This window comes from Agelaius tricolor, unplaced genomic scaffold, assembly GCF_023055355.1.
Source record: "Agelaius tricolor isolate 1412-34295 unplaced genomic scaffold, bAgeTri1.0.p SCAF_5, whole genome shotgun sequence".
Classification (NCBI taxonomy): Eukaryota; Metazoa; Chordata; class Aves; order Passeriformes; family Icteridae; genus Agelaius; species Agelaius tricolor.
In genome coordinates, this window is record NW_027269265.1 from 53,776,456 (window position 1) to 53,798,016 (window position 21,561).

At 53.6% G+C, this 21,561-nt stretch overlaps 2 protein-coding genes and 1 long non-coding RNA gene across 3 annotated transcripts in view; 2 read left to right on the forward strand and 1 right to left on the reverse strand.

Annotated features, from left to right (window-relative positions):
* Positions 1 to 191, reverse strand: part of LOC139590502 (uncharacterized) — a 418-nt gene extending 227 nt beyond the window's left edge. Inside the window, exon 1 of the long non-coding RNA XR_011679345.1 lies at positions 68 to 191. This is a non-coding gene — a long non-coding RNA (uncharacterized lncRNA). The remainder of the gene's footprint in view (positions 1 to 67) is intronic.
* Positions 1 to 8,512, forward strand: part of MRPL21 (mitochondrial ribosomal protein L21) — an 11,077-nt gene extending 2,565 nt beyond the window's left edge. Inside the window, exons 4-7 of the mRNA XM_071428173.1 lie at positions 1,857 to 2,020; positions 3,621 to 3,673; positions 7,673 to 7,776; positions 8,269 to 8,512. Of these exons, the coding sequence (XP_071284274.1) occupies positions 1,857 to 2,020; positions 3,621 to 3,673; positions 7,673 to 7,776; positions 8,269 to 8,333 (386 nt within the window). The 3' untranslated portion in view covers positions 8,334 to 8,512. The remainder of the gene's footprint in view (positions 1 to 1,856; positions 2,021 to 3,620; positions 3,674 to 7,672; positions 7,777 to 8,268) is intronic.
* A 6,433-nt stretch (positions 8,513 to 14,945) lies between these two features.
* Positions 14,946 to 21,561, forward strand: LOC139590499 (ras-related and estrogen-regulated growth inhibitor-like). Its single transcript, XM_071428171.1, has 4 exons — positions 14,946 to 15,169; positions 18,807 to 18,863; positions 19,534 to 19,607; positions 20,262 to 21,561. Exons 1-4 carry the CDS (start codon positions 15,073 to 15,075, stop codon positions 20,748 to 20,750), a joined length of 717 nt encoding a protein of 238 aa, XP_071284272.1. The 5' UTR covers positions 14,946 to 15,072; the 3' UTR covers positions 20,751 to 21,561.

Genomic DNA, 21,561 nt, shown 5'->3' on the forward strand with positions numbered 1-21,561 from the left:
ATCAAAGCCAGCAGGAGCAGTTGGATGGTGGGCACACGGAGAGCTGGTGTGTTTTGGTGCATGAAACAGAACATCCAGCCAGCAGGAGCAGTTGGATGGTGGGCACAGGACAGACCTGCAGAGGTGGGACACAGCGTGACAGAACACTGGGGTCGTGTCCCTGTCCCCTCAGCTTGTCAGGATTGCTGGGTGAGAGGAAACAGCCTCAAGCTGTGCCAGGGAAGAGGCAAGTTGGACATCAGGAGGAATTTCTTCCTGGAAAGGGGTGTCAGGCACTGGGAGGGGCTGCCCAGGGAGGTTTGGAGTCCCCACCCCTGGGGCTGTCCAGGGAATGACTGGATGTGGCACTCAGGCTCTGAGCTGGGTGACAAGGTTGACAAGAGCTGAGCCCACCTTCCTGCAGATGTCCCCCATCACTGGCTGGAGTGTGTCCCTGACTGAGGGGTGTGCTTTGCAGAGAGCCTCCCGCTCCACATCTCCTGCTGGCCTGTTCTGATCCTGCTTTTTCTCTGCTCTGTGACAAGAACTCAAGTATCAATAATCCCTCAGGTGACAGATGGGTGCCTGTCCCTGTGTGAGAAATAACCCAGCAGTGAACCACAAACTGCTCCCTGCCAGCCCTGTGGGGAGCAGGGTCCCATCCTCAGGGATTGCTGCCATCCTGCTCCCATGCCATTGCCTCCTGCTGCTGCTGAGCATTGCATCCTTATCTCCTGGCTGTGCTCATCCAAAGGGAACAGCAGCAGGAGCTTTCCAGTTCTGCCTCCTGCTGCCCATGGAAACAGCCCAGGATATTTTAGGATGGGTCTCTCCACATGGTGCTGAGATCCAAGCCAGCAATCACTTGATGTTTCCTGGCACTGGAGGTGTGGGAGAGTTATCAACAACTCTTTATCCTGGTGGGAATTGCAGCAGCACCTGCCCTGCAAATAATTTGTGTTCCTGCCTGTACCTTTAAGTTTGAATCCTAGGGCTTGAAGCTTGGACCTTTTCTGAGCATTCCTGTAAGGATTGGGTTGGGTTTGCCTGGCTGCTGGATTCCTGTCTGTCCCAAAGGGATGTTCTGTTTGCATTCCAAGAAAAAAAACCCAAAAATGATTCAGCCACTTTTTAATGTGTTTTTCTGAGCGGCTGAGGAGGGTGGGAAGCTGCTGTTTGGCAGTGGGATGGTGTCAGGCAGCAACACCTTTTGGTGTTCCCATAAAAACTGGGGTTGGATTCACTGCCCAGGAAGCTGATCACAGGGAATGGAGTTTGTCCACGTGCAGGAGCTGGTCTCTGGGCTCTGTCCTGCTCCTGGCACCACTCTACAGGCACGTGGGAAGACGTTTTTCTGGGAAAGAGCAAGGGACTGGTCTCTTGTCCTTGCTGCAGGTACAACTTTTGGGGCCAGGCTTTCCCTGGTACTCTGCCAAGCTCTTCCCAATGTTCCTCTGTGCCTTAGGCACTGCTCAAAGCCCTGGGCTGTCTGCATATGACTTGGAAATGGAGGGAATTTCCTCCAAACACAGGGTGCATGGACAAGAGCTCTTTTCTGGAATGCTTTATATCCAACTACAGTGTATTTTGGGATGCCTGAGGAATGGGCTGAGAGTCAGCAGTGTAGAGAAGCTGCACAGTGTATACAAGATGTTTACTTATGTGTGGCTTTGCCAGCACCTAAAATACAAATAAATCATTAATTTTAAGAAAGGGAGGCTCACACATCTGGGAAGCAGCGCTGCTGTTGATCCTTGCCTAAAGATTCCCAGCAGATAAGAGTGCTGGGGGGGAGAGCAGGGTGGCTGGGTGAGTTTTCCCAGCCCTTCCCAGCTCCCTGGGTGTGCTGCCCTGATCCTGGCCCTGTTTGCCAGCAGAGGTGGTGCAGAAGGTGAACGGGCTGATCGCGGCGGGGCACTACGGGCGCCTCTTCGCCGTCGTGCACTTCGCCAGCAAGCAGTGGAAAATCACCAGTGAGGACCTCATCATGATGGACAACGTCCTGGAGGCCGAGTGTGGAGACCGGATCCGCATGGAAAAGGTGAAAAAAAACCAGAGCAGGTTCCCTGCGAACGTTCCTGGAGGCAAAACCCATTGCTGGTTTTAACGCCACGTCCCAAAGTGCTCCTGGGGGTCTCCCACCTTCGTTCCAGCCCTTTGTTTTGTTCCAATTCCCTTGGTTTCGTTCCAGTTTCAGATATTATTGTGATTTCTGTTCAACAGGGCTGGAGTGAGTCTTGCCAGACTCTGTGGGGAGACAGATTTTTGTTGTCCTAACTCCTTCCAAAAAAAGAAAATGACAGTTGTTGTTTCCAGAGCCGGCAGCAAAAGCCTGTGTTTGCCTTGAGAGTCCAGCACCCTGGATCACAGTCATTTAGGCTGGAAAAGACCTCTAAGATCATCGAGTCCAACGTCTTAAATCCTTGCAGGTCTCCCAGAGGGATTGTAAACTCCTCAGGGCTCTGCAAGATCCTTATCGTGCTGGGCCGGGTGGAGGCAGAGGGATGGGGCACAGAGGGGAGAATTGCCAAGATCCAATTAATATCTTTATCCTCAGCCTTGGACAGCCAGCAGGGACTTGCAGAGGCTCATTAATCCAGGCTGAAGGGAAATATTATGGAGTGGGATTCTGTTGGCTTCACCTTCCTGTTGTTTGTTAGAGCTAAGCAAGTAATAATTAAGGAGAGCTGTGGAGTTTTTGTGCTTGTCCATTGCTTTGAAGCCCAGTTTTGAAGCAGCTTTTTAGGGATGTCCTCAGCTGTGTCCCACATCCCTGCGTGCAGCAGAGAGGAGGGATTTCTGTGCTGTAGCCAGCACAGAATGCAAAGATCTAGGTGGGAGTGAAGGAGAAAATTTGCCTGAACACCAGAGCCCTTTAATTTGTTGGGGTTTTTTTTTCTGTCTAAAACAAAAGCCAGGACTTCTCATGACCATTTCTGTGTGGTTTTTAAGTGCTGCCAGAGGATTTGTGAGGCAGCCCTGGGAGAAGTGGCTCTGGATGTGGCACTTGGGGGACATGGTTTAGGGAAGATTGGGGTAGTGCTGGGTTTGATGGTTGGACTCCATGACCTTGAAGGTTCCTTCCAAACTCGATGATTTCAGTGGAATGCAGCCTCTTCCTACTGCATCCTCTCTTATCCTGCCTGTTCCTTCAGATGTGGCTGAAATGAACCCCCAGATGTTCATTTATTTATTCCCCATCTGCAGGCCTTACAGAGGAGAATGAGGGAATTGTTTCTCCACTGGGATTTGTAGCAATTCCTGTAAAAATGCAACGGTTTGGGAGCTGCCATTTGTCCAGATCCCACATGAGGCAGGTTATTCTTCTTCCCTGATTGCTTTTCATAATTTTTTATGGCTGATGGTAAGCCAGGACAGAGAGGTTCAGTGTGTTCTGATCATGGAGAAAGATACTTGTGCAGCCTGTTTGAGTGGGATGAGCTCTCTGGAAGAGTAATGGCTCTGTCTGCAGCCTGTTAGCAGCTTTCCTCACTACCCCTCCAGTTAGTGTCAGGTTTGAAATGTGGGAAGGCCTGGTTTGAAGCACTTTGACTCCTTTATGGCTGTAGAATTTGAAAGGTCTTGTTTGCATTTCTGCCAGGACAATGAGCAGTGATTTGTGCCTGATTTATTTCCCCCAGGTTTTGCTGGTTGGTGCTGATGACTTCACGCTCATTGGAAGGCCGCTGCTGGGGTAAGATGCTTCATAAAGGAATTATATGACATTTTTGTACTTAATTGTGCCTTCAAGGCTCTGCAGTCCCTGAAACTGGGATTTATCAGCACTAACTTTGATCCCAGCCTCGTGGCTTTTGAAAGGAGCACCAGTAAAACAGCTCATCAGCCTCTGGTGAGTGTCCCCCACCCTAGTGCTGGGAGGGCAGCAGGTCTCAGTTCTGAGGTAGCTCCTGGGCACTCACCTCAGTGGGATCTTTTCCTCCTTGCACAAACTAGCAGGACATGTTGCTCTTCAGCATCTCTACCCTGATTTTGGTGGTGGTCATCTTGAAATAAGCCAGAAATCCTTTCCCTTAATCCCTTGAGTTGGGTTTTAACCCTTTTCCCTTTGGCACTGACTTACTCCAGCAAGCCTTAACCCTAATTTCAGTGTTCCTAATTTTTCCCTTCCTATTAATCACATAATCCAGCAGTCACAGAACTTGGGAGAAGTCGATCCCTTGGCACTGCCTCCATCTCACTGCTGTAGGACTTGCTGTACAGGACTTTTCCTTCCCAAAAGAAAGGGGGCTGTGGGCCAGGTGTTACTGCTGGTGGTATTTAGGAGTTATTTGTGCAGTGATAACGTGGCTCAAGTGGCACTGGTGGCACCTGCCTCAGGCCCCTGTGTTGGACAGGATTTTGGGAGCTGCCAGTCCTTGTGGCAGCACTGGAAGTGGATCTGGAATAGCAGATCATCAGGATTCTCTGAGTTACTGCCAGATACTGTGTGGGGAAGGCTTTAGGAAGGAGAATCTCATTTTTAGGATTAGAAAGGGGCTTTTAGTTTTGGGATGTGCCCTGTCAGGCAGGTGAGGAGCAGCTTCCTTCCCCAGCTGATCCAGGGGCCCTGGGCTGGTTGTTGGCAGCTCTTTGTGCTGCATTTGGCAGGGCATAGCCAGGAGGTCCAGGACAGGAAGAAAACCAGCTGTTGGCTCCTGCAGGTGCTGCGAGGGTGTGGGAAGTGTTGGCAGCTGCTTGAGGCAGACCAGGCTGCACATCTGGCCTGGCACATCTGGCCTGGCCTCCAGGGCCTGTGGCTGAAGGGAGTCAGTGGGAGGAGGAGGAGGCTGGCCAGGAAGAGTGAAGGCTGAGGGGGAGATGCCATCACCCTCTGAGCTGAGGGAACCACCCAAATCCCAGCTCTCCCATAGGGATGAGGAAGAGGAGAAGGGGAAAGGGAAAAGGGTGTCACCAGCAATGTACACTGCAGTTCTATCATACAATCCCCTAGCCCACAGACATTCTGGGGAGGAGAGGAGAGGCTGGATGAGAAGAGAGGCAGTTCTGTGTTCTGTTGTTGTATAAATAAACACCGAGTGAGCGCTCACAGCCTCAGACTTCACCGGAGCCGCTTCCTGTGGGCTCCCAAAGTGTCCTGTTTGGGACAGCTGCACAGGCTTTGTTCCTCTGATACCCCACAGCATGACACTTCTTTAAATCCTAGCACACCCCATCTGCATGCTGGAGGCTATTCTGGGAGCTTCTGGCTGGCTCCTGCTCTGGAATCTCTTGGGCTCCGTGTTTGTCCAAGTCGCTGCCAGCCCCGGCTGGCACAAGGGCTGGAGCCTGTGCTAGGCATGAGTGCAGGGAAAGTTTGGCTTATTTCTAGACAAAACAGAGCTGATGAGAACTTTCCCTCTAGGAAAGCTTGCTGTTTCTCCTGCTACCTGCCCCTTTGTGCAGTGGAAGTGCCAAAGGCTTTGGAGCTGTGTTTGTCCCAGCCAGCTGGGCTGGGATTCAGCCCTGCAGGGAGCGAGCCTGGCGGCTGCAGCTGTGACCCAAGAGTTAGCATCCTCTGGGCTTGGAGCTTGCCTGGATCCTTTTTTTTTCTGCCTCTTGACAGCACCCTTCAGCCCAGCTCATGAGGTTCCAGCCTGAGTTTTTCTCACCTCCTGCAAAAATCCAATCCGTGGAACATTTTGCTGCTGAAGGCAGCAGGCCCAGCTGTGTCAGGCTCTGGGAAATGTGTGACCCCCTTCTTATTTTTATGGACATTCCAGTCATACCTAAAACGTTTGATAGAGATTTTTATTTTTTTTTTCCTTGGGCTCTGTTTTGCTGAGAACTTGTCCTGCCCACGAGCTCTTCTCCAGCAAAGTTGGTTTCTGTTGTGCTTCAGCCTCCTGCCAGCAGTTCCTAGAGCTGAGTCCCACAGAGAGCCCTTCAGGGCCTTGAATCCAGGAAGTTTAGTCCCAGATTAGTGGTAAACCAGGGCTGGAGTGCAGTTTGCTTTCTGGTTTCTCCTCCCTCAGGGTTGCAGGGTTTGTGTGTGATTCAGTGGTGCTGGATCTGGAGCATATCCTGGAGCTGGGATGTTGGGGTCACACAGTGGTTTCTTAAAATCTGTATTATTTTATATCTCTTTTCTCCTGGGCTGGTCACTAACTGCAGATAAATCAGTTTCCTCCGGGATCCAATCTCTCATTTAATCACACCCCCAGGGTGAATTTTAAGAGATGGTGGCTGTCTGAAGCCTTTGGCCTCCCAGTGACCTTGCTGGAACAATTTCAGCTGGATGGGTTTCCCCCTCTGCCCCCCTCAAGTGCAGACAGAGCCGTTTGTCAGCAAAATGGTCTTTAAATGTCTTCCTGTGGCAAACTTAACGAGCTTTTAATGGAATTCTGGAGTGCTGTGCATGGAAGAGCAGCTCCTCCTCCTTCCCTGTGGCTGCTGACTAAAAACCCCCTTTGCAAAGCTCCTGTCTGGATCCTGCCTGGGGGTTCTCACCTTATGAGACCCTTGAAGCATATCAAGGTTGATTACAGTTGTTTTAGCAAAACTTTAGTAATTTAATGTAATTTTCCCCAAAACTGTGTTCCAGCAGCAGCAGCAGCTTTATGGCAAGCCTTGCTAAACGCTGGCTACAGTGGAAAATTGCTTATGGTTCATTAAAACAATTAATTTAAAAATTACTGGGAAAATTATAGCATTTCCAACAAGGTGAGATTTTCTTCCAGCTGTCTGTGATGCTTTTAGAGGGGGAGGAAGGATTTCTTGTTGACCAGGAGCAGGGATGGGCTCACCCTGTGCCAAAACCAAAGCAGGGCACATGAGATCACCTGGAGGTGCCAGGGGAATTTATCTTGCCTCAATCTTACAAGTTCCTGCAGGTCCCTGTGTCTGCTGCCTGCTCTGATGGAAGAGCTCATCCCTCACATGACAGGAAAGTTGTGACCTGTCACACCTGGGCCAGGTACAGCACCTGGAGGCTTTTGGCTGTGCCTGGGCAGGTGGCCCTCCTACGAGGGAGGATCTGGAATTCCCAGGATTGTTATCCCTTTGTCTCTTCTCCCAGAAACCTGCTGCCCAAGAGTAGGACGTTGTGAGAATCAGGAAAGCAGAAACTTCCACAGACACTAAAAAATTTGATCTACAGCCTTAAAGGAATCTTAGATTGATGTGAAAATACAGTACACAGATATTAAACCAAAAAATCATGAACTTGTATTTCTATAGTTGTAGGTGAGAGTATACCTTAAATGAGAAACTGTACTGATAAGATAGTGAAGAGTTTGTAATATAAGGGTGTAGTTGTACAAAGTTAAAAAAAAACTTGTGGTTTTCCCCTAACAAAAAAAAACCATGTGTGCCTGTGAGTTAGAAACCCATCGGATAAAAGTATCTGTAGTGCAGCAGAAGTAAATAAAGGTAGTAGTAAGTACTAAGTAAAGTAAGTAAGGAGTACTAAGTAAGTAAGTAAGAAGTAAATAAAGGTGATAAGTTAGGAAAGTAAAATAAACCCTGTGGCAACTGTCTGTTGAGTTAGGAAGTTAATATATTACCTTGTAGCAATGAAATTTGTGACTGCTCTTGAGCTGTGGCTGAATATATCTCTAAAATGTCACAGCCTCTGAGATTGGCGTTGATCTCAGCAATAAATCATTGCTAGCCTGAAAAGAGTCCCTTCCTTTCTAGCAGTGACAATGATAGGATGTAAATAAATAAAAACCTGGTGCTTCCACTCCTTTTTAAGGAAGGACCTGGTCCGTGTGGAGGCCACGGTGATTGAGAAGACGGAGTCGTGGCCCAAGGTCAACATGCGCTTCTGGAGGAGACACAACTTCCAGAGGAAGAAAAGTAAGGGGGAAAGGACACCTCTCCTTCCCTGCTGGATGTGGGAGGGGAGGAATCCCAGCACCAGGACCTGAGGAAGGGGCTCGTTCTCTGTCCCCAGAGCCCCTCGGGGCCAGCCCCTCTCCCAGGTGCACCCACAGAGGATTTAATATTCCCGCAGTGTTCCCTGAACTTCCTGGGCAGGAGAGCAATCCCAGTCTCTCCCCAAAGCCTTGCACAGTGTATGTGTCGTCACAGCTCCCAGCAAGCCCAAACAGGGTCCTGCCCAGGTTTTGGTCACCAAATGTCTCTTCCTTCTCTGAGAGAGGGAGGAATTATGGCTATTTTTATATGGGATGGATGGTAAAGCCCTGGCCAGGCTGCCCTCTGGGACCTGCTGTCCTTGGCATCCCCATGGAATGCTGCTGTCTGCCAGCAGGAGCCCTGGCACAAGGTAGGCACCAGGTTTATGCTGTTACCTGATCCTTTTTTTCCCCCCTTTTCCTTCTTTTTCAGTCATTTCAAACCCCCAGACTGTCCTCAGGATCAACACCATCGAGATCTACCCCTGCTTGTCCTGACTGGGGAGGTGTTCTGGGAATCACTGCTGCTCCAGGCAATTGTGGAAATAAAACTGCCTCAGCACTGGGGGAAGTTCTGGACTTCTTGTTGTGGTGGGAAATGGAAATCTCTATGTGGTGGGAAATGGAAATCTCTATGTGCTTTCTTTTTAAAATAATGAAATATTTTTTAAACTGTTGCTTCAGCCTTGCTGGTGTTTATTTGCCAGGAGTTTTAAACTACCCAGGATCCATTGCTGGCTCTCCAGCCTTTTCATGCCTAATGGGTTTTTTTGTCTCCACACCTCCTGAATTTTAGGAATCCTGGTCATGTAATTGCTGGCATTGTGTGTCTCCAGGGAATATCCTGGGGCACAGCCCATGGAACTGAAGAGGGCAGTGAAACCAGGTGACTGCAGGGTCTCAAATCTACTCCCAGATCGTGCCAAGGGGTGCAAATCCTTCTTAACCATTAGCACTGGGAAGTGGAGCTGAAAAATTCCCCTCTTGAAGGTGAGCAGCAATAAATTGTGTGTGTGAGTGTGTAACACCATCAAAATGAGACACTGGTGGCTCAGGAGGGATTTTGTGCCTATTTCAGAGCTGAGTTTTGACCTGCTGAGTGTATTCCATGTCTAGATCCTGGTCTTTTCCCTCTTCTGTGGCTGCACATTGAGCACTGTCCTTTCCTGAGCAGCACATACAAGGCCAGGTGGATCCAGCTGAGGTCTGCTGGTGTTTCTGGGCAGGATATCCACCAAGAGGAGAGTTTCCTGAAGTTTCCTGGAGCTTCTTGGACTATGGGGTTCCTAATGGCCGCCATGGGAAGGGACAATGGGCCCTGCTCACCCTGTCACTTCCCTAGGGAGTACCTTGCTTCACATGGGGAATAAAACCACATTTGGGTGTCCTTTGCACTCCCACCATGGCTCCAAAGGTTGCCAGAGCCCTGTGCTGAGGGAAATGGGAGTTTTGTTCCATCTGGTGCTGGTCTGGCTGTCCAGTCTCACAATTCCTTTGGGAGATCACTTCAGGCTGTGGTGGCTGCTGGACAAGGATCCAGGTGTGCGAGGGCTGAGCTGGTTCTTCAGCCACTGGAGACAGCTGGATCTGCAGGGGTGGCCTCAGCCCTCCCCATTCCAGATCCTCTGGCACAAACAGCCCTTGGGAATGCTGCTCTTTCCCTGCTGCTCAGTTAAACACACACAGTTTTTAGCAGCTGATGGGACGTGGAGGCAGAAACAGCCTGGATTGTCGCATCCTCATTCCCCAACTTTTCCAAACTGAAAGGGTGGGGAGGCCCCTCCAAAAACCATCTCCCACCTGTTCCCCTTCTCCCACAGGTGATTGCAGTTCCATGCTGGGACCAGCAGATCCCAGCAGCAGGCAGAGTGTGCCGTGGGCTGGCACAGGGACCGCAGCCTCCGGATGCAGGCTGTTCCCGGTCCACAGCGGAAGCGGCGTTGCCAGCCCAAGGAATTGGACTGGAAACCCTCAGTCCCTCTGTGTTTGAGTGCTGGGGCTAAGAAACAGCATGTCTTGGCTTTCAGGGGATGTAGCAGGAATGTTCTGTCCTTCCCAAATAGGAAGAAACACTTGGAAATTACACGGGATTCTGGGCTCAACAATACAGAGGGCAGAGGCTGCTGTGGAGTCAAAGGAAAAGCAAAGGGCTTAAGTTCTGCGAGTCTGATCCCCCAAAAAGCCCTTGGGAATGTAGTTCTGATCCAAGTGAGATACTACACAAAATTAGGGTGGTTTCACAGCATTTTGGGGGGACAAAAAATCAGGAAGGGAAAATCCAACCAGTATCAGGAAGTTTTTGGTTTAAAAAAAGTTTATAATGCAAAGTAGGCAGGTTTTGTTGGAATTATTTATTCAGACTGAGGTAAAAAGGGATTATTTTAATGCTTTCTTCAGGAGAATTTCAATCAAAGGCTTTTTGTCATTCCAAGTGGAAGCAGGAATGCCCAGCTCTCAGGGATGAAGTCACAGGCGCTTCATGTGTCAGGGGGGATGATCCTTGTCACCCTTCCTGGTGCTAAATAGCACTGAAACAGTTTAAGAGCAGGAATTTCTCAACAAAATAAGTTTAGAAAACTCAAGGATTTTTTATTTTTTCCTTAAGCACTGATTCACGGTGGAAATTTCTCTGCCAGGACCAAACAGATCCGGGTGGAATTTGAGATGCTTTGCCCAGAGCTGAAGATCCACGTGCGTCAGACAAGAAGCAGGCCCGGGCTCCGGCCACCCCTGTGGCGTCTGTCCCCCCCGGGAGGCAGGGAGGGAGGCTGGAGAGCCGAGCAGAGGGCATGTGCTGGGAACTGGGAGTGAATTCCAGCGCTGATCCCTGCCCGCTGGCCACAAAGCCGCTGCCTGTGCTGCTCCCGCTGTGCTTTCCAAGAATGCCGGCAGGGCTCGGCGGCAGCAGGACAGCCGGCTCCGCAGCCTTGACATTTCCCATCATAAGGAAGCCTTGTTTTCTCGCCAGCTGCGAGGTTTGCTCGGGAATGGCTGGCGGGAAGGAGTCGGGAGGTGCTCTTGCTGCTCCCCACGGCGTCCCTTGTTTGGGGGAGGAATGCCAAGTGCATCCCTGGCCCTGCTCCTCCCTGGATCCCAGGTGTGTGTCCCCCGAGACCCCTCCTTGCCCTCCCCTCCCCTGGAGAGGCTGAATCCCTGATTTCTGTGTGCCATGCACTGAGCCCAGCCCTCCTCCTCTGCCCTTTCAAGAGTTGCCTATGGCACCGGAATTCCTTTGTGGCTCCAGGTTTTTCCCTGCCCCTTAGCTCCAGCTGCTTTTAGGAGCTCTTTGGAGCGAGGTTCCCATCATTTCAAAGGCTGGTGCTGTTCCAAACCCCTCCAGTGCTCTGGACGTTGCAGCTTCGAGGGGCTCGGACTTGTGCTTCACATAAAATCCTTCTTGTGGTTGAAGGTAAGACAGCCCCATCCTGGCCATCCCACAGGGTCACTTTTTGCAGCATTTCTGGAGGTTTAAGTTACTTCCACGATGGGATTTGTCTTCCTTCCCTCAGCACAGTGTGCTGTGTTCTAAAATCAGCTTCCCCAGCAAAGCCATTCCCGCAGCGGGAAGCTTCCCGCCGTGGGGAGCTGCTTGTGGAGTGTGATGGAGCCTGACAGAAGGGGTCTGTGGCTGTGTCCTCCTTCCCAACAGCCGGCTCCTGCGGGAAAACAAAGTGCAGGACACTCTCTTTGGAAGCCACGGGGCAGCACAGGGATTTAGCAGCTCTGTCAGGACATTTGGATCGCACGCTCTGCCAGCCACGGGCTGCCGGTGTTTATCCAGTGGCAAAGCTCTGGGGACATGTTGTTCAGGCCCTGGGGCAGGAGGGAGGTGCTGTTAATTTGCCCCTTCCCTGTGTTTTTTATCCCTCACAGCTTTGGGAAGGAGTCCTGGAGCTCTGACGTGGAGCCAGATTTGTTTTCTCAGCGTGATCCAGCCGCGTGTCGGAATCCGCTCCAGCGGCAGACAGGAACGGGACATCAGGACACTCTCTTGTTTGGATTTCTCTTGCACGAGAGAGGTTTTATTATCTCCTGTGACCTAAAACCCAGCCTTTTGTTAAAAAAAGAAAGGGAATGTGTTCCCAGTGGGTCCGTGTTGATGCAAATCCCACACGGAGGAGTCCAGCAGTGGCCGGCATGCCTGGACATGGGGCCTTCCATCTGTTTTCCCTCTCCCTATTTATAGCAAATGGAGAAGCAGCTGGGATCTGTGTCCTTGTGCCTTGGATGTGAATGTACAGGTTTCACAGCAGGATTGGGGTCAGAAGGAACAGAGTGAATCAAGGAAGGTGAGGGGCTGAAGGCTGGGAGGACTCTTGGGTGTGCTGGGTTTGCTGCAGCAACCCAAAATGTGTTTATGGGCAGGGCAGTGTGACTTTGGTTATATCCTTGGAGGGCATTCCCTGATGGAGCTGCACATGGGAATTTCTGTGCAGTAATTAACAAGTGTCAATGTGGTGGGTGAGCTAGAAAAGGGTTTGAGCCCTTCAAATGGAGGCTTGGGAGAGGAGCTAAGCCTTGGGGAACCAAAGTTTGCAATACCTCAGTCATTTTTGAACTGGAGTTGGCTCCTGCATGGATCTGTTGGCATTCCATGCCTTTGGATCATCTCATGGAGAGAAAAGGGACTGGTGTTACTTTATCTTCCTTTCCTAAGTAAGAAGACACTATTGCCCAGTTTCAAAAGCCTCAGAGCTCAGTTTCTGGGCAGCTCTCAAAACAGCTGATGATCCAGTAGGGAAGTGGTTTGGACCATGGAGCGGGATCCCCCCGACCCAACCCTATGGCCTGAGGGGATTTGGCTCTTTGCTCTAGGCCAGCTTTTCACTTCAGCTGATTTTCTGTTTGCAGGGCTGTGATTCATGGGAGCCTCTGGCTTGGTTCCCAGAGCAGACTCCTTGTGTCTTGAAGGACCGGCAAGTATGGAGGAGCCTGACCACAAATATTTCACCAGGACTCAATATCTCCTGCACCTTTCCCACCCTGCTGAGCTGTGGAGTGCTGGAGGTGGATCATGCAGCGATCACCGGTGATAAAATCCTGTTCCCACTGCCAAATATTCCCTGGCAAACGTGGGACGTGGTGCTGAGTGCTCCTGTGGGAACATGCATGTGGTTTCCACCACGCTCTGCCTGAGGTGCAGAAGTTTCTCCCAGCTGTGCTGTCAGGGACACAAATTCCCCAGCCCTGGGATTCTCACTGACCACTGACCACTGATTCTTTTCCTAAAGAATCCAGGGATAGATTTTTCTGGATTATCTGGTCTTGGATTGGAAGGTCATAGTGGTCATGGAGGTGGTGGGAAGGGAGCTGATTTTCCCAAGGTGACATTGGAAGTCTGTGGCATGAGTGCAGCTGTGCTCCCATTTTAACTCCACCCTTTGTTCCCTCATCCCCGAGAGTCCATGTGCTGTTAACACCCTTGGAATGAAGGTGTGACTGCCCAGCTGCCAGGGCTGTGCTGCCAAGGTGCTGCACCTGAGGCGAGCACACCAGCAACCTGGAGCAGCAGGAATTGTTACTCTGCATTCTCCCAGCCAGCTCCTGCCTTCCAAAGTGCAAGGGTCGATTTTCCATGAAATTTACCCATTTGTTGTCACACGACTCACAGGAAAGTGGGTTTTCTCTCTGACTTCTCCCCCGTTTGCCTGGAATCAGGCAATGCATTAAAACTGGTCTTAAAGAAGATCAGGCAAGAAGAGGACTTGATTGCAGACATCTCATTTCCGTAGGAAATGGGGCTAAAAATAGGGAAGGAATGTAAAGGAGATTTCTTTTTCTTGATGCCCCCCCCCCCCCCCCCCCCATTCCCCAGCTGGGAATCAGCTTTTGTCCCAAAATCTGTTTATTGCCTTGCTGTTGTTTTCTGGGGCCCAGATGTAGCCTTGAGCCTGATTTTTGCCTTTGGAGAATCCGGAGCAAGGCTGTTTCCAGGGGCTGATGCACAAGGAAGACACACGTGATGGCAAGATGGCTTTCTGGGAGAGGTCTGCTGGCTCTCCGGGCTCTCCATGACAGTCTCTGTGCTATCCAGGGGCCTCCCTCCAGCCCTGATCCCGCTGGCAGCAGCTGTGATCCCGATAACCCTGTGGCTGGTTGAGTGCTGCTGTCCCTGTAGGCACCAGGACGTTCCCTTTGGACACCTGATAGGGGCTATAAATACCAGGTGGGTTCATGTTCCCTCAAGCACCAAGTGGGCTGTGCCAAGTCACCCCAGATGGTCAGGCTGAGACATCCCTGTGCCAGAGAAATGGCTGCAGCCTTTGGAGAAGGGGCTGAGTCCCTGATGTGGGTGCTTGAAGGCTCCACACCCTTGGCCAGGTCCCTTCTCCCAGCTTCATTTTTTGCAGCACTGGTGTCACCTGGGATCTGCGTCCCACGGGTCAGAAGTGTTCTGGGGTCTGATGGAAAGAGTCAAGATGCTGCTCCAGGTGTTGCCAAGCTTGTTCCTTCTTCCCAGAATGCCCAAGGCACGTCCATGCCAGCTCCAGGTACTGCTCTGAGCTGTTACACGTTCCCTGCACACCTGGGTACCCCCTCACGCTGCTGCTTAACAGCCTGGTGGTGCTGCTGCCCCGAACACACAAAGTTTGGTTCCAGGCCTGGTGTGGAGTCCTTGCTCTTGGATATCCATGTGGATTTAGTGGCTGGTTTGTGCTGAGCCAGGATTCACTCCTCACCCTGCTTGTGGGACAGGGGGGAAGGCCAGGGCTAGGTCAGCTCCTCTTGTCTTTACTATCTTGTCTGGTGCACAAACATGGGGACAATTATGATTTCAGGCAGTGGTTTGGGGCAGGCAGCACTCTGGCTGGGGAGGTGTTGCACCCCTTCCCTCTTATAGACCCAGGGAAAGCCAGGAAGGTTTGGGATGGAAGGGACCTCACAGCCCATCCAGTGCCACCCCCTGCCAAGCACAGGGACACCTTCCACAGCGCAGGTGGCTCCGAGCCCCGTCCAACCGTGCCTTTGCCCCTTTGGCGGGGAGCACCTTTCCCTGTCCGGGAAGCGCTGTCCGGCGCTGCTGCCTGCGGGGAAACTGAGGCACAGCTCCCGAACCGCCTCCGGGACGGGATGACGACCGCCTCTGCTGGCCAGGGAGGAGGAGGAGGAGGAGGAGGGCATCAGCCGGGCCCGCCCGGGGCTGAGCCCAGCCCGGCCCCCGGGGCGGAGCTGCCGGAGCAGCGCCCGGCGGAGCGGGGAGCGGCGGATCCCGGGGCAGCCCCGGCCCGGCTCCGGGATGAGCTTCCCGCGGCCCCTGCGCCGCTCCGTGAGCCTCAGCCCGGCCCGCACCCTGCGCCTCGTCGTGCTGGGACAGAGCGCCGTGGGCAAGACAGGTAGGACGGGGCTCCCCGGAATCCCCCCGGTGTCCTCCGCATCCCCCTGGCATCCCCCAGCACCTCTGTGGCATCTTCCTGCATCCCTCTGCTATGTCCTGGCACCCCTCTGGCATCCCCCCGGTATTGTCCCTCCCGGCCAGAGGGACCAACCTTCCCATGTCCCTTTGGAAGCCGGGACGAGGGACATTCTCCCGGTGCCCCCCCCAGCCCGTGGGGTTTAAGGGCACTGAGTTTCCTTCCCCTCGAGTTTCCCACATGGACACTTTGCACCGGGACTCGTTTCCCTTGCCCGAGGGGTCCCCGGTCTGCGTGGGGACCCGGGGTGGACATCACTGGCCGGGAGAACTTTCCTAAAAGCCGGGATTGGGTTTTCCCGGGTGTGAGGAGCTTGCTGCTCGTTCCCAGCGCCCACAGCAGCTGTGCGGAGCCTCCTCCGCAGTACCGGGCTGTTTTCCCTCGGGAAAACTCCCTTTCCCTGTGCCTCGTTCAGCGCCCTCCGTCTGTGCCTGCTGAGGTGGGGCTTTGGGATATTGTACTGGGAGCTCCCTTCTTCACCCCCTTCCTTCCTGGGGACCATCTCCTTCCCTGCTTCCCACTCCTCCATCCCGAGCTGTGAGCACTCAAAGGGAGCATAGGTGTCCCCGGCAGCACTTGGAGTGCCAGGACTGGGATCACAGGCAGGGAAAGATGTGGATTGCAGTGATTGCAGTGATCTACATTGCAGTGATCCATGATCCATGCAAAGGGTGAAGCCTGGTAGGACACAGCTATGCTGCCGTGCCCTTGGGGACAGGGAATGTCCTGCTCCTCTGGAAAAGGGAAGGCACCGCAGCTGTGGCACCTGTGCTGGGCTGTTGGAGCTGCAGGAATTGTGTTTCCATGGACAGCAACCGGCATTAATGAAAAATCCTCATTCCCTGATTAAACTGAAGGCAGCAGCTCCCAGCTCTCCCTGAGCAAGGCTGGAGCACGGGATGGGGCTCAGCTCCTGGGTACCCAGAGCCCTGGGGGGGTCCCTGGAGGTGTTTGGCCCCAATGGAGCAGATGGTTTTATGGGATGTACAAAGCCCTTGGCTCACCCCCACCCCAAACACGTGTCTCTCCCTGCTGCTGGCCATCCCACCCAGCACACAGCAGCTTCCTGGCAGCTTTGGGCCCCTCCCGTGGGCAGGTGTGGGGGTTTTGTGCCTCCTCCTTAGGGTGGGATCGTGCTGAGGGTCTTTAAAAGTTCCTCCAGTTAGGTTTGGCTGTCAGCGCGTGTGCCTTGCAGCAGCGGGGTCTGTGACAGTGGGACAGTGACACAGGCCATGCAGTCAGGCCACAGGGGGGTAATCCATCCGTGGCTCGTGCAGAGGAGAGCTGGAGCGTGCCAGGAACAGGGAGCAGCCCCCAGGAACAGCAGGCACGCAACCCCCTGAGTGTGTGCCTTCCCATCTGTGTCCCCTGGGCACTGTTCCACATGTCCTCCCCTGCCAGGGGACACCATGTCACCTTCCCTGGGGGCTGTGGCCCAGCTGCTGGGTCCTGCTGCCTGCCAGTCCCTGTGCTAGGGACAACACCTGTCCTGCTGTCCCTGCCCAGCTGGCAGGTGACATCTGAGGTGATGGATCGAGTGTGGGAGAGGTGAGGAAGGAGCCAAGAGCAACAGCATCATTGCTTCAGCTCCTGTGGGGAGGACAGGGGAGGCAGCTGTGTCCCCAAGGTGCTGGTGACATCTCTCCTGGCCAGGGTGTGAAGCAGGGGAGGCTGAAGGTCGATTTCATCCCCGAGCTGCCAAGCTCCCATCCTGGCAGAGCCCCACTCTGGAGCATTCCCAGGATGAGCTGCTACAACCATGGGATACAGAGCCAGGTTGGGAGAGTTGAGGGGTGGGAACAACCAAAGGGCAAATCCCATGTGGGCAGCTGCAAAAGGGAAAGATAACCCTTGATTCTCAGCAAGAGTTTGGGCTTTTTTGGAGCAGTTTGGAAACCTTCAGGATCTGGTGAGCCGAGGTCCCAGACTCTCTGAGCAGGGGTGGGTTTGGGTGCAGCCGTGTGGTTTAAGGACCAGGGCTGTGTGAATCAGCAGTGGGGGCTGGAAATCCAGGCCAGCTGGGGCTTGTGCTCTCCTCTGCTGCTGCTGCCCAGCGTAAACTCTGCCATAATCCAGAGCAGAGCTCTGCCTGCAGCACGTGGAGTGAAGATGGATCGGTGCTGGGGCCGTTCCGCAGCGGCACAAACAGGGCAGCACGTGGGCACGTGCCTGGTGCTATCCCGAGGTGCCAGCCTGACTCCGTGGCAGGTGAATCACCCCTTGAGCCCCCACCCCACATTTAGAGCACAATTAACCCTTTCAGCTCCAAGGAAAGCCCTTCCCGAGGTGACTGATGTTCAGGATGGGGAGAAAAAGCTCCTTATAAGGCTGGGTGGCCACGGCTGCTCCGCCTGCGGCCGCTTCCCCCACTGGCAGCTCCCCTCGTGTTCCTGCGCTCCAGCCAATTTTTAATCAATCTAATTGGCTCCTCTTCCCACACCATGTGCTCCAGCTTTGGGTGGCTGCCTGACATATGACACACAATCAGGTGCTTTCTAGAGACCGAGCCTGCCTCGTCCCGCTCCCCACGATAGCTCTGTGTCCTCTTTGAAGGTGCCTGTAGGTGCCTCCTGCAGGATGCCTGGTTATCTCCTCAGAGCAGTTTGGCTAAATTACCTGCTTTTTTCTTCAAATCCCTTCCCTGCTGTGCAGGTTTCAAACCCAGAGACAGACTGGGGGGGTGAGAGGATGGTGATGTCCCCAAAGAGGAGGCAAGCAGGTGTGAGAGGCAGGAGAAGTTCCTGCATCCCTTTCCCTTTCTGTGGTTATTTAAGTCTGGCCCATGTGGGGTGCCACATTCTTGGGATAAACACACAGATCCTGGTGGGCTTGGTGTGGGTCTGTGAGGGCAGGCAGGACACCAGCAACATCTGCTGGTGGGCAGGTGGGACAAACTGACCCTGGGTTGCAGAGGAAAGGGAGCTCCGAGTGTTGCTCCAGCTTGGTGTTGGCTTTTCATTCCCCCTTTTGTTTCTGGAGGGGTTTTCACCACATCCTGGTTCTGGTGAGGTTTATCCTTCTGTCACAGTCCTGGTCTGTTTTCCCTTCCTCCTCTCCCTCCTGGCTCTGTGCTCCTGCCTAGCTCTTTCGGGGTTTTCCCCGCCCTGTTTTTTTCCCCTGTTCCACTAATTTCACTTTCCACTTCTGTTGCCTTTCCAAGCCAGCTCTCAGCCTCTCCACCACCTTTCACTCCCATCTCCATTATCATCATTAACACCTCAAAGGGCTCAAGCACCACTTCTCTCTCCAATCCTGCACTTTCTTCACCCTCCCAACCATGGCTTTGTCCAGAAATTCCCTCTCCAGGCATCAACACTGCATTTCCAAAGCAGCTTCCTTGGAAAGGAAAAAATGTTAGGGCCAAAGGCACCAGGGAGGATTTTGCCAGCAATTTGGGCTTTGCCTTGCTGGGCTCTGGTGCAGGGAGATGTGTAATCAGATGAGGGGGTTTAATTGCTTGAGCTGTGGCTGCTCCTGCTGCTCCTTTGCCCTTGCAAGGAGGGAAGATGAGTCCAGAGGACTGACAACTCCAGCAGGGTTCGTTGTGTTTTTTTTCCAGCGCTGACCGTACGATTCATCACCAGGAGATTCATTGGAGACTATGACCCAACCCTAGGTAGGAAAACTCCTTTTCCTTGGGGCTGTCACCATGGCAGAGCCAACTCTGCCCCCAAATTCACCATATTCCCTCTTCTTCCTCCTCAACTAGACAGGCAGCTCATGGACATCCTGGTACCTCCCTGGGTCCTGCATGCCTTTTCCCCTTTCTGGTCTGATTTAGGCAAAATCTATTTGGACGAGCCTTCGGATTGCACAGAGAAGTGCTGCAGGCTCAGCCATGGGGTTGTGGAATCATGTAGCATCATAGGATCACAGAATCATTTAGGTTGGCAAAGACCATTGGGACTCCAACCATCAAACCAGCAGTTCCTCCTCAGCTCCTTGAATTCCTTCCTTCCCAATCTGCTGGAAGGTGGCTTTTAAGGGACAGGAGGCATCTAAGCTCCTGGAGCCTGTGCTCTCCTGAGTTCTAGGATTTTGTTGTTGGTTTTTTTTTTTTCTTGCATTTGGGTTGTTTTTTGAACACTGAAGCCATGTCCCTGCTGGAATGTCCCAGAAATATCCCCTCCTCCCTCTCTCCTGTGGAGCCCCTCTCCCTCCCTTGTTGCTCCCACACTTCGGTCACTGCTGCCCTCTCGGCCACCCACCCAGGTGACCGAAGCCACCTGGGCTGTGGCTGCTCCCTGGGGGCTCTCTCACACACCTTCCCTGTGTGTCCTGCCCAGAAATGATCTACAGGCACGTGGCTGTCATCGATGGGGAGATGGTGCACTTCGAGATCCTCGACACAGCCGGACAGGTGAGCTCAGCCGGGAAAACAACACGGAGCAGAGCAGCCTGCCAGGGAAGGCAGCCCCTCCTCTTCCACTGGCCTAATTCCTGATGTCTGGAACATCATGGTGGTCACCTCAGGAAAAGGGTGTTTTGGTGAATTTATGTCTAACCTCAGTTACAGTGTAATATATTCCTCCATTCCCATTCCCTTCAGGTAAATATTCCCCCATTTCCATGCAGGGCATAGCTGTGCTTCCTGTGGCAGTGGAGCATCCTGGCAGCTCAAGGGAGCACTGATTCTCCCAATATCCATGTCAGGACAGGGCTGATGGCTGTCCCCACCTGCCACACTGCCTAAGCCACCCCATCCCTGCCCTGGGCTGCCGGTGCTGCTGTCCCTTTTCCCTCCTACAGCTCCAGAGGTGTTTCCTGGTGCTGCTTTTGCCTGTTCAAGGGGTTTCCCTTCGAGGGAATTTTATTCCATTTCTCTTCATACACCCACATTCTCCTGTGGTGAGGGGGAATGAGCCCCATCAAAGATCTGGGCCGGGAAAGCAATTTGGGGCTGCTCCTTTCTCAGCCTCCATGGGGACAGCGCCCTGGGGGTGTTCGCCGGGGTTGCATCCAGCAGCGCCGGCATTCCAGCGGTGCTGACAGGAGCCTGTGTGTGCCCCGGCAGGAGGAGGACTCCCTGCAGATCGAGGAGAAGATCAAGTGGGGCGATGGCTTTGCCGTGGTGTACTCAGTGACCGACCGCTGCAGCTTCGACGAGGTGATGCGGCTCTGCTTCCTCATCAACCACCTGCACGCCAGCCCCAAGCGCAGCGGCGGCAGCGCCGAGCAGCCCCCCGTGGTCATCGTGGGCAACAAGAAGGACCTGCAGTTCGACAGGATGGTGTCCACCGAGGACGGGGAGAACCTCTCCAAAGCCCTCAAGATTCCCTTCTACGAGATCTCCACGCGGGACAGCTACGAGGAGCCGGTGGCGGTGTTCAGCAGCCTCTACCAGGAGCTGCTCAGGCAGGGCCACTTCTCCCCGGGCTCCTTCAAGAGGAGGACAGTGTCCAAGCTCATGGAGAAGATTCCCAAAATGCAGGCCAGCTCCAGCCTGAACTCCGCGGGCAGGAGCCTCAGCTTTAACTCCTTCAGGGACTACATTCCCGAGTGAGCGCCCGGCTCACGCCTGGGATGGGGGCGGCTGCTGGGGCTGTGCCGGCTCTCTGGAGGGGAAGGGCAGGAGTGCAGAGGGTGGCACCGGGCTATAAAAGCCTCTGGGTTCTTCCTACAGGGGGCTTTGTGCCAGCAGGGAAGGTTTTCCCCATCCATCTGATTCCTTTGTTCCCTCCTCCCCCTCTGGCATAACTGAGGTGACTCGTGGTGTTGGGACAGCCCTTGGAGGGAGGCTCAGCCGTGTTTTGGTGGGGCTCAGACCCAGCACAGGCACGTCTGGAGGGGCTTTTCCCCTCCCCTGAGCTGGCTGGGTGTATCTGCACCCAGCCAAATCCAGCACCCACCATGCTGGGTGACCCCGAGGGCTGTGCTGGCTCCTGGGCTGGCAGCAGCCATTCCCTGGGGATGGAGCCTGCTTCCCCAGCGTGGCTGGCGAGTAAAACCCCTGGCTCCTCCAACCATTCCAGCCCATCCAGGCTGTGCTGATCCATCCATCCATCAGCATGGAGCTGATTCCAGAAACTGCTTGCAGGTCCCCCTCTGTCTGCTCATCAGCTGCCCTGTTCCCAGAGGGAAAACCACTGTGGCCTGAGGAATTGTTTTGCACAGGGATAGGGCAGGAAAGGTGTGGGAAGGAGCCAGGCTCGTGGCTCGTGTTCCTTCCCTCCCTCTGGGTGTTGGGGCTGTGTGGCTGCTCGGGGTGGCTGTGCTGGGACCCTGTGGTGTGACTCCCCTGTCCCCTCTGTTGTGACCGACCCCATTGTCTGCTGCCGTGTCCTGTGACAATAAAAGCCGAGTTCCCAACCGCC

Coding starts and splice junctions, on each gene's coding strand:
- LOC139590499 (XM_071428171.1), top strand. CDS start 15,073: ATGAGCTTCCCGCGGCCCCTGCGCCGCTCCGTGAGCCTCAGCCCGGCC. Junction 18,864..19,533: donor AGACTATGACCCAACCCTAG/GTAGGAAAACTC, acceptor TGTCCTGCCCAG/AAATGATCTACAGGCACGTG. Junction 19,608..20,261: donor TCCTCGACACAGCCGGACAG/GTGAGCTCAGCC, acceptor GTGCCCCGGCAG/GAGGAGGACTCCCTGCAGAT.